This window comes from Pecten maximus, chromosome 5 (genome assembly GCF_902652985.1).
Source record: "Pecten maximus chromosome 5, xPecMax1.1, whole genome shotgun sequence".
NCBI lineage: Eukaryota > Metazoa > Mollusca > Bivalvia > Pectinida > Pectinidae > Pecten > Pecten maximus.
Genome location: NC_047019.1, coordinates 5060332 through 5073016, shown reverse-complemented (window position 1 = coordinate 5073016; position 12685 = coordinate 5060332). Strand labels below are relative to the sequence as shown.

The 12685-nt window shown below is 33.4% G+C and overlaps 1 protein-coding gene across 1 annotated transcript; it reads right to left on the bottom strand.

Annotated features, from left to right (window-relative positions):
- Positions 1-673: 673 nt before the first annotated feature.
- On the bottom strand, positions 674-12458 carry LOC117326928 (cysteine and histidine-rich domain-containing protein 1-like). The gene is made up of 9 exons (XM_033883731.1): positions 12323-12458; positions 10059-10165; positions 8893-8964; positions 7015-7180; positions 6645-6709; positions 6122-6192; positions 5396-5498; positions 4327-4515; positions 674-3253 (listed from the first exon to the last, which is right to left on the bottom strand). The coding sequence occupies exons 1-9, from the start codon at positions 12396-12398 to the stop codon at positions 3110-3112; spliced, it is 993 nt and encodes a 330-aa protein (XP_033739622.1). The 5' UTR covers positions 12399-12458; the 3' UTR covers positions 674-3109.
- Between the last annotated feature and the right edge of the window lie 227 nt (positions 12459-12685).

Here is a 12685-nt window from a genome sequence, read left to right as displayed (position 1 = left end):
GTTATATGTACATGTAGGTCACTCTGGCCAAGAGGATAATTACCAGTTGGATATAAGGTGCAAAAATTGGATTAATAGCAACTGTATAACAATTCCGTGACCATATATATATATATAAGCCTGGTTATATTCACTGTTCTATCGTTACAACATCTTCTGCATAACAAGTCATCAATAGGAATATATTTATGAAATTCGGAAAATATTACTGACCTTTTTATGGTTAATAAACGAGCTAGATATGAGTTTTTCTGTCATTAATCTAGTAGTCATGCGTCTGTGCGTGTTTTTATAAACAAAAGAATTTTCCTGGTTATGAATCAAAGTAATTTATTTCAATATTGGCTTCATAATTCGCCAGGATAAATAACGACGCTTTCCATGTATGGTACAGGGACTTATTTCCTTTTTTTTGTACCTCATTTTAGGTCCAATTTGAAGGCAGATGCTACATGTACTTATTTATTGTGCCTTGCTTTTCATATGCAAAATTAATTTTATAACTATTTATTCTAATTTACTTTTTTTTCATTGGGCAAACTTTATATTTAAATGACAGATTTAAGGTAAAGATAAATTCAAAAGAAGGATAGTTGTATAAAATTAACCCGATAAAATTGATATTCACAGCATAGATAATGCAATATCGTATACAGATACAAAATATATATACTTTTTTTTTTTTTTTAAATGATCAGCCGACACCTTTCTGACACTAATAAATATCAATGAACACTTAGTTTCATTAATATTTATTCACTTTATTTTTTTTTCATTACATATCTTTTTCTATTATATCTAATTATGCTTTCCTGAATTTCGTTAAGAAAATGAACGTTGATGCAACTAGACTATGTCGAGTTTATCAGAATCTAAAAATCATTTTAGGGTGCAGCGTAACATTGTTCTTTTATTATTAATTTTATCATATAATCATATATAATGATATGTGTTATTTATTTATTGATATGTTTTCAGGTGAAGATTGATTGATGTGAGAATTATATTTCCAGAGGCCAGATGGGAGGAAAATATCACTCTAGGGGTTAATAAATCCTCTTATTCACCAGAAAACAGGTCAATAACTGTTTTATTGTAGAACGTTTTTTTTTTGACAATCTTAACCATGTGTAGTAAAAACAATGTACCAATTCGCCTGTGGTGTGCCGGATGAAGTTTTGGACTGTTATATTAAACTCGGGTGTAATATTCCGCGATTCTGATTGGTCGAAAAATACAGCATCGGTCACTTAATTTTAATAATATTCACCTTGTGTGCAGTACAGATTCTGTAGGTTTTGGTGTAACATCTCAGTATATTTAGATCTATGAGAGGTGCTTTGACCAAATCATCATCCATGAAAAATGAGTCATATAATACAGTAAATATTTTTATGATACAAAGGACTAGTCAAAATTGTGATAGGTCTACATACAACCATTATGATATATGTTGTTTTTGAAATTGCACAAATTAGTAGAAAAATAAAAACGATTTTCGTCTTCAAGTCTGACTTGATTTTGTATATACATTGTACCTCAATTTCATATTATATTTATCACTTATATTATATATATTACACTGTGTGTGACGTACAAATATTTACATAAAGTCAACTGTGACATTTCTAAGGCACAAAATACATGGAGTTCCCAAACAGTTTGAAAACTGAACAAAAAAAAAACAAAGGGTGAAAAAATAAAAATGTGAGAAAGCATTTAAAGTACCAATGCAACACATGTTAGTGAAAATATTTATTTAGACAAACTGTAAAATGAGGACAACTATATAAATGGGCCATGTCCGTCACTATGGAAACAAAAGACAAACTGTGCTATCTCTGTACATGTCATATACAAAATGTTTAACTTTGGAAACTTTAATAATTTTCAAATGTCGAAATGGGAAACACATACAGAAATTTTCCTCTCATTGCCTCATTGTAGTTAAAACACAACATATTTTGAAAAGGTAGAAAGGGCATTTTGTAGATTAATTCTACATGTACAAAAAGTATGATGATGAATATCAATATGCCTTCCAAAGATTTACCAATTCATCAAATTTGATGTGTGTGTGGATGATATATACCAATGGCAAGTATTCAACACCGGATATTAAAATCAACAAAATTTTACCGACCATCTTGATTATGTAATTATCGGGTAACAGAATTTCGCTCATTTCCCTATCATTAAAGATTAGTGAAAATCTGAGATTGATAATTTCAGCAAGTTGTATGAATTTCAAGTGAAATAGTCTATATTCCTGACAGTTCAAGGACGGTGAGATTCTAATTCGGTATAGTTGGGTGTGACTCGTGTGAAATAGTAAGAAAGTTTAATACTCCGAGCTCTCTATAGTGAGGCAGGGATTCAGTACATAACATTCAGTGTTTCTGTAATTAATACATTAAAATATGTATTCCCATGTAGCAGTGTTGTACATGTATGTATTGAAGTATATGTGTAATAAGAGGAATTTATCAGTTAATTGCATCTCTAACAATGCAAATACATAATAAATTCCTTTTATTACCCATGCTTAAATACACAGAAGTCATATCAAAAATCTTCTCTTTTTCAATTTAGACTCTAGAAGTTTTCCATTAACTTTATATTCGCCAATGCAGAAAAAGATGCATGTTATGAGGATATTATTACTTAATATTCATAACAGATTTTCTTTTTTAACAGCATTGAATAACATTTAATACCCACAAAGCTACAAATACTGAAGATATTAAATGCTTGACAGATCGTAACTCTATCTTACACAAGACAGACTCAATCATTTACTCAATTTTCGTACTTATAAAAAAATCTTTATTTGGAATGTCTCTTTTCTAAATGTCCAGTTAACTGTTCAAATATCAACACTGCCAGTCTCTAGTAACTCATACATCCAGTCATACCTTGAGAGTCAAAATTGGAATTATTAAGACTCTCAAGTTTACATTCTTCTTTAAAAGTTTCTGAATTGGGGATGTCCAATAAATACAAATTTTTTCAGCTTCCGAATCGTTTCACGTGTCAAAATAACTTGTTCTATTTCTCAAATATCTTACAAAAATTTCAAAATTTTAAATCTCTAGAAGCACTGCTTCCGTCAATGGTCGTTCACTTTGGAATTGTCCTCAGCCTTCTTGGCTGGCATTTCTAGGGTAGACCAGCTACAACTATCAGCCTTGCGTAGATTAATTTCAACTTTTGTTCCAAGCATTTTCACATCACTCTTTGCAGGATCTATGACCTAAAAACAACAAACAAGCGTTATTTCACATTTAGAGCCAATCTGACATTTGAGACAAAACAAAACATAAAATATTTAAAAATCAAAAAAAAACAAGAGGCCCATGGGGCCTGTATTGCCCACCTGCTTGGATTTGACCAAACGTCAAAATAGTGCCCATATTCAATTCATTAATACATAGCTTTATTTGTCAATCTCGAACAATGCTACATGTATATATGGTTATAGTGTGGGTATCCCCCAACTGCTTTAAAGTACAGACTCCCTAAGGTTGTAAAGAGACCTCAGGTCCCTTAGGGTGGGGAAAGACACTTGGGACTATTTTTACATCAGAATTGTGTCCAGCGATGCTATACATGGTTATGGGATGGAGGGTAATCATTTATGTTAAGTCTGTTCCCCTTTCCCCACATTTGGTTCAAATCCATTCATAACTTTATGACAAGTAGCGCTGTAAAGGAATTACCTCTATTTCCCCTATTTGGCCCCGCCCATTCAGCCCCTTTGGGATCAGTCAGCTTTTATGGGACCCGCCCCTCTGGCCCCTGGAGGGTCAGCGTCACCATTTAGGCAAACTCTGACCCCCTTTCCCTAAGGATGTTTCTGACCCAAATTGGTCAAAATCCAATAAGAACTTTATGACCAGTAGCGATTTCAAGAAATTACCTCAATTTCCCCTATTGGGACCCGCCTCTCTGGCCCCTTGGGGGTCAGAGTCACCATTTATGCAAAATCTTATCCCATTTCCCCAAGGATGTTTCGACCAAATTTGGTCAAAATCCAAATAAGAACTTTTTGACTAGTAGCGATTTGAAGCAAATGTTGAAGGATGACGGACGCCTGCGCCATGACATAAGCTCACCAGACCTTTGGTCCAGGTGAGCTAATAAAGATGATAAGCAAAAACATCACTGAATCCTAGTTTGTTTTTGTCTGACTCTAATTTTTTTTATGATTTTCTATCATGGGCCCACAACCATACGACACATCTGAATCTCTCCAATGAAAAACCCTAAAATCTGACATACAAATTCTTGGCCTCACAGTTAACCATTTTTGACCAAAATATTTACCTCTCGTAATTCTGTCTGTTTTTCATATACACTTTTTCCTCCGTCAAAGGTGATGAAGATGTTACACGAAACTTGATTGGCCTCGATGACACATTTATCTGGCACCGCAACTTTGGCAAACACGGAGATGGTGACAGTGGAGGGAGTCTGGTGCCAGTCTGTCCGACATGCTACTTTCTGTTTGTCTGACTGCAATAGACAATATGGAATCAAAGTTATCATAAATCAAGTTCCAAACATCCAATGTGTCAAAACTTTAAAATCAAAACACTTTTATTATATGTGTTTGTGTCAACTCTTAAAAATACGTTTTTTTTTATTCAAAGGAATGACACACGCTTACACGATGAGATAAATTTGTTAAGGGAATTTTCAACAGATTTTCAAACTTTGATCAAATTATTCCATATGACAGCATTATCTCCCTTGAAAATTTATTTCACATGCATCTGGGACTTACCTCCCTTGCACAGTATGCAAAGAAGTATCGTATGGATGATTACAACTAGAGGTACAGAAATCTGTTCCAAATATGGAACAAAAAACAAAATATATCAACAGAGACCTCATCAAAATCATTTTACAAAGAATATTTTACTTTTCGACATGCTCTCACAGTCACAGTGTGGAGCTTAAGATGTCATTTATAACACAAAACTAACAGATACCAATAGGTTGAAAGCAAAGAATTGGTTTAATTTGATTTGACATGGGTCCAATTCAATGATCAATTTTTCTTGTATAAGAAATTATGATTTTATAGAACTGTTGTTTTTCTTTGTAAAATAAATATAAAAATGTTCATAATAAATTCTGATTCATGTTTTTATGGTCAATGAAGTTGAGTATTTGATATTAATATTTTCAAATTGGTGGAAACCCTCAATTTTAGTTTCTTTCAGAAATTTCAAGGTTCATTTTTTTCATCTTTCTTCATATTCAAGTGACATTAAATGGATGATTGATCAATTTTGAAGGTCTGGCAATTAATCTTTCAATAGTGGACCAATTTCGAGCACTATAATAGCTTAAAAAGGTGTACTAGCCACTCATGGACAGTAAAACAAACCTCTGGTACGATCCACATGTGAGTTCCAATCTCGCATCCTTCCTGGTCAAGAAAATTGTCAAAGTCTGATGTTTTTCTCTGGCAGCAGGACCAAAATTTCATCCTTCATTTTAATAAAGGAAAGAATATACAATTGTACAATTTACCATCCATACCAGTGTTAAAATCATTTACAATATATACATAACCTGCATTAAAATCATTTGGACTTTGGCACTTTACTTCAGATCTGCATGTACAAAGTATGAATGTAATTACAAGCATGCTGGGTTAGCTAAGACAAAACATGTCCCCTTCCAGCCCCCGCTAAAGATAGTAACAGTGACCTTGACCTTGAACCAAAAACCTTGAAACTCAAATTTGATCTGTAGTTATCCATACTTAAGTTACGTATCAACTTTCACCAATACACCTTGAAGTATGGCTGGGAAAAGTGCGGAAAACTGAGTGGACGGACTTACAGACAGACAGACAGACAGACAGAAGGGGAGGAAACCTATAGTTCCCCCGGGTTCACTGGTAGGGTATTAAAAACGTTCTAATCACAGTTTCATGCATTTTACATAAATCTTTACTCTTAATTTTCTTTTAAAAGCTGAATATCAATCTAAAGTAACAGTAAAGTTGACCTTAAGAATTACTTTCTCTAGGAAAGACCCACAGTTTTGCATAAAATTTGATTTTGGTAGGTAAATCAGAAATTATTTTCCCTAAAGTTATGCCTACCCTTCATGGAATACAGGTATTCCTGGATGATACCGGCATTGTTCTTTATTACTGTCTTCTCCATTGTAACACTGGAAATATAAATTGAAATCCAACGTCAAACAGAAACTAGGGCTGACAGGTAGTGGTGTATGTATCATTTTTCATGGTTGTTTGTTAACATTCAGAGTGCAGGTAAAAGTTGTAGAAAAATAAACAAAAAAAAAACATACAATCCCTTACTCTTCAATTTTTAAAACTATTAAAATGTTAATAGTCTGCATACTATTTATATGTAATGTACTTATCAGAAAGGAAATCTATCTTGTCAGAAATTCAGCTGATTTATAATTTTTAGTTTGTTCTAAAAAATAAAAGCAAAATCAACTGGATATAACATAGACATACACCAACCATTCTCATCAGTAAAATAAATCTGTACACCAGCTTTTTCATTTTGAAAATGGTCAAGTGTAACCTTTGAACTTCAATCTTAACCAATGACCATCAGGCACTGGTGAGGTATAATAAATGAGCAACTTACAGCTTTACAAGCATTTCTTTTACAAGATGTTCCAACTTTAATTTCCTCTGATTTTCCGTCTGTGTCTGAAACAAATGAAAGACTGAATGAAATGACAACAAACAGAATCTCCAGCACTAAATTATGTACATATATGTCAACCTCTGAAACCTCCAATGAGGGATTATCTTCCTCATTCCACATCCAAAATGAGGGCGAAAGAGCATGAAAAAAACCTTGATATTTTTGTTGCGTTTAAACAACACTAATGATAGTGTGTATAAGGTCATGCCACTCTGTTCTTTAATTAGAGCAATGTCTTTATTTACATCTAAGTATGAATCTCGTAATATTCATACAAAACCAACGACTCAGTGATACAATTACATACCTGCATTCTGCTGAATCAGAGAGAGTTCTTGAAGTTTCTTTTCTAGGACTGTCTTTAGTGACGCGCCCACAACACACTTGAGTTTCTGTTTAGGTTCCGCTATAGACGGTCTGTCGTTTGGATCTTTTGGTTTCACTGGCTGACGTGGCGGCGCACACACAATCACCTTTAACAAAATAAGTGATACTGTTACCAAATGGAAACTGCTGAAGCAAGGGAGACAACACATGTCAGGGTAATCTAACCAGGGCTGTTTTTGTTTATCACGGTCCAAACAGTTGGACCAGAGTTCCTCGTTTATGCAATAAGGACGAACCTGGTGATTTTTTACTGTTTTCAGACAAACTTTGACAAAGACTTTTAAGGCCTGCATCAATATATGCAGGTCCCTCAAGATATATTCCAAAAATATTACATTTAAACGCATAAACGAACAGTTTAATCACAGTTTAACAATTTTAATATACTAATAAAATAATTTCTGGTAAAATTAACATTTTGTGATTTTCTGGTTTGTGTTTTTTATCATTATTACTATGTACATCAATCACAAGGACATTCTTTACTTTTAATTATATATACATGTACATGTATATATTTCCACCACAATATGCTGTGTTATTCCACTCTCAAGCCATTGTATAAATGTGCCGACTGTTGGATAAATATATGTTATATATGACAGGCCTTTTTCTGGGGGCTTTTTGGGGCCGTTAATGGGCCCCATTCCCAATTGAAACTATTTCATATTTAAGCCTTATTTCCAAAATTTGCAGTTTACTCCTGAAAAAATCTTTCCCAATTCACCAATTTTCCTCCCAAAATGAGACAAAAAGGCCCTTTCCCAAACCACTGAGAAAAAGCCCTGTACGACTAGTGATATATGACCTTCTGGTCTTTTGATTGGTCAAGAATTCGAACTTGACCCAAGCTGCAATTGTTATAATATTGACGTCATCAATAATCGAATGACGTCACATCACCGGGTTCCGGACGTCACCGGTACACTTTATTTGCACACGCGAAATTAGACTTGGCCACGATTCCCTTTGATTCAAGCCAATATTATTGTGGTAGAAACAGGTCACACGACTCATGATTGATGGATATGGAATTTATTTCACACTCGTAAGTTATTTTTTAAAAGTTGAAAAAAACACTAAAGCTCATGTCTTTTGTAACTTTAAAAAAAATAACTTACTCGTTTGAAATAAAGCCATATCTAACAACCACTCGTTGTGTAACCTCTATATATATATTTTTTTTTACAAAATTCTACAGAACTATTCAGTCTCTTCTTATCTGTCTATTTTAAGTAAAGGAGAAATGAGATTTTCACTGATCAAATGATTAAGAAAATAACATTTTGGACAATGAAGGCTATATTTTTTGGCTTCATGAAGTTCTTTGCTTTGAAGTGCATACACATTTATTGTCAGATTTTTTTTAAAAATAATCTGTATCTATATTATGCATTTACTTTGATGTAATTTGTATTTGTCTTTTCATGTACATGTAATTTGTATTTATGTCTTTTCATGTACATGTAATTTGTATTTGTCTTTTCATGTACATGTAATTCGTATCTATGTCTTTTCATGTACATGTAATTTGTATTTATTTCAACTAAATACTTGCAGTGATTTATTGCATTATTCATAAAAGAACACCCTTAACTTAACTTCTCTACAGAACTTTACTCAAAACAAAAACATGAAGATTACAATGTATATACAAAATTATATTTCTCTATGTAGGCTACGTCCGATAATACAATACTAATGATTCAGCAAAAAAAAAACCAAAAAAAACCCACTTAGATCAATCTAGACATAAAACCACATTCGATGATAATTATACATTTATAGACATTTTTACCTCATTGTCAGATTTTGGCGGTTTTTCTGCCTCTGGCGGTTTCACTTCATTATGTTTTCCCTTTGCACAACCCTGCAAATAATAAACGCATCATAATGATAAACAAAGAGATAACAATAACAAACAAGCAGGCTGGGTATTGTTAAAACGATACATATGTCCCCTACCTACCTATAGCGTCCCCCGCTAAAATTAGTAACAGTGACCTTGACCTTCACCAAAAACCCTGAAACTAAAACTTGACCTTTAGCTACTCATACTGAAGCAACATCACAATTTCTACCAACATACCTAGCCTTGAAGCATGTCTGAAAAAAGTGCAGAAAACTGATTGGACAAACAGACCGTGAGGAACATAGCCAGGGGTTAATCCAGGATTGGGGGAATACTACCCATTATGAAATTTAGGGGAAATGAATGGCCTCAGAGTCTTGAATTATTCTTTAAATTTTAACATTTTACAGCTATTCTTTGCTATTATTCTTACATATTTCATAAAAATTTGGGGGTTTTCCCCTGTTTCGGAGACTTTTCCCCTGTTTTATGTGATTTTTTCTTGATGGGGAATTTGTTTTTGTTCAAAGCGGAAAGCACCATCAGTGGGGAATACTACCTAATTACGGTAGTAAAATCGGACTAGATTATAAACCTCTGATAGCCCTCCCGATTTCACTAATAGGGGATTATATAAGCAGATTAATTACAGGACGTGCAATTATTCTTACCACAAAAGAGAGAATATTATAATCCAGGCTTTCTGGAAAGCATATGTACCGTAAATATTCGGGTATAATGCGCACTCGCGTATAGTGCGCAGGTACGTTTTTGAGGTAATATTTGGTGTCAATTAACAATCTTGCTGGATTATAACAACTTGAATGGAAATCTTAACAAATCTAGCATTAGGTTATAATTTAATAATAATAATAATCGGCTTTATGTATATTCTTGATGACATATTGAGTCATCTTACATAGAGTTAAGTAAAATTAACATTATTTATGGTTAGGTAAAATGTACGTATTTACAACTTACCCTACAACATTTGTACATTTGGACACTGAGAAGTTGCATTTAAAAGCAAAATGTTGCAATGATAAATTTGATAGAATATATCATAATAAGAGCACAATTCATAAAAAAATAAACATTAGAAATTCACATACAGGAATACTGAGGAATTCAGAGAAATCAGTGCTTCGTTTCTTACAACAGGACCAACCCTTCAAGGCATCATGGAATACTGGCCCTCCAGGATGATACTGGCAGTCACCTGTAACGTAAGCAATCAATTTAAAGGGATATTCTTGACTAATTAGGATTTCATGAAAGTTTTTTTTATAAAATTTCTACACTGATGGGAAGTAATGATCTCTACTTACTGGATGTATAGTATAGTATAAAACCTGACATAACATTATCGTGTAAGGTAATATTTTACCGTTTTGACATTATAACCATCTAACTTACCATATTTGTTGATGAATGTCTAAAACTTAAAAAGAAATACATGAAGACTTTCGTGAAAATAGGAGCATTTATTATTTTTTTGTCAGATTATCGTAGTCGAATAACCGAAAAATACAACTTTTCCAACCAAATTAAATGATTTTTTAAACATGATTCAAGAGAAAATGGTTTTGGTTTTTGAATTTTTACCCCAATAAACGAAATACTCTATTAAGCGTTACCCGATTAAGTGGAATGTACTGTATATAGTATATATAAAACTTACAATATTTAATTTGTTGAAATTCTATATACAATGTAGTTATATATTGATTTACAAATGTTCCTGCTTGAATTACAACTGGTTTACACCTGTGCAATTAATGCATTACAAATAAATATGGCAACTCCTGAACTACAGCTTGGCACATATCAGTCCTTTAGGAAAACAATTTCATGCATGTTAATATTTAGGCATATTTATACATTTATTCTACCAATGAATCTGATGAGCAAAATGCATTTTCCCAATTTAATTATGTGAAGTTGCTGCAAACATCAAAAACTGTGCTTGTTAAATGTGCAGAATATACATGTATTATTAACTGATTTTATAAACAGGAGATATAAAACCCAATTTCAGCAGGTTGGCTTGAGGTGAGAATGTGAGAGATGCTGGCACTGTACATGTACAGTATATATATATATATTTGTATTTCAATGTGGAGGGGCAGGTATTAATCTAGGATTCTAGAAATACTTTCATGTTTTGAATTGACATTTTGAAATGGAAAGTTCAGTATAGGGGGCCACATGCTTCCAAAATTATGACTCCAACATTGGAGTATTTTCATGGTCAAATATATGTGTATTTTATCTTAATGCTGTTTTTTGTACTTATTTGTATCCCTGAGACCTCTGGCTTACTAGTCTTATGCTCATGATCAACTGATTGATAAAATTTGAAGTCTTTCTAGCCTAGCACACATGCAAGGCATCTATATGTAATTGTTTGGTTCCATATCATTGACATAGCATAACTATGGAGAGTTCATCCTTAAGGAGTCTGAAAGCAATACATTAAGGATTCTGGATAGTTAAACATGATTTAGAAAAGAAACATCTATTTGAATTGTCTCGCTTTGACAGAAAGTTATCTCAAAGCATGACGTTAAAGTTTTTGTCTGTTTTTATTTTTGATTAACTTGGGCACAAGAAAGAAATTATTTCACAGGAGAGTAGCATTGATTTGGATCTCTCTTCCAGAATCTGTATGTGATACTTGCACCAAATACAACGAGTTTCACAAACAAAAAATACACTAGATATTTTTTGGGAACTGCACGATATATAGTTTACAGTAAATATAATACAGCCAAAGTATCAATCTGAACTGTTTAAATCTTGATTCAACAGAACTTCGAGCCAATATATTTGAATGACCACTTGTATATCTTAGAGTACTTCACCTTATGCCTATATATCATATACCATGCATATGTATTGTACGATTTTGAGTCCAGTGAAGAGGATTATTTAATCCTGAACTGGAAATAAACTTTAATCATGATGTGTTCACAGGCGTTTGAAGTTCTGACTGTAAACTGAGATATAATACCATATAAAAAATCAGGGTATAATATTTACTATCTCAGTTTAAAGTCAGAACTTCAAACGCCTGTGGATGTGTTATAGTTTATGTCCTAACTTGGAGTTTTGTTTCTCTGGGAAAGGATTTTCTAAACCCCCCCCCCCCCCCCCCCCCCCCCCCCCCCCCCTTTTTTTTAAATCACAGCGGAAAACAGCATGTGGGCGAAACATCGAGCACTTCCTTATGTGGAGAACACTTGTAAAACATGTGCAGGTAACTGGTTGCTCCCTGGGAGTCTCCATATTTTTGTCGTGAGGCCGGCTGCATGTTTTCATATTGGTTATTGAACTATCTATCATTGTAAAACAATTTCCATAGGATTCATATTACCATCTTTGTTCTCTTGCAGGTTAAATCGGTTCCCACACCCTTTGTTGTAACACAAAACTAAGCTGTCTGTTGCCATGTTAACTCCACATGTATCTTCACAGGAAATTTCCAGAAATTATTTCTGACAACACCACCGTTTTTACCTTCAACAAAGAAGAGCTCGAAAATTACGGAAGTAGCAGTGTGTATGTAAGAACTTCTTCTGAACTCGCGGTATAAAATTTCCGGATATGGTGATTAAACTCGCGATCGATAAATTAACTTTCACTAAAATTCTTGATTAGTCCAAAAGAAAGACGACTACATGTATCATATCACACGATATTAGACGAATGTCAATGATGTTTGTGTTTGGAATAATTA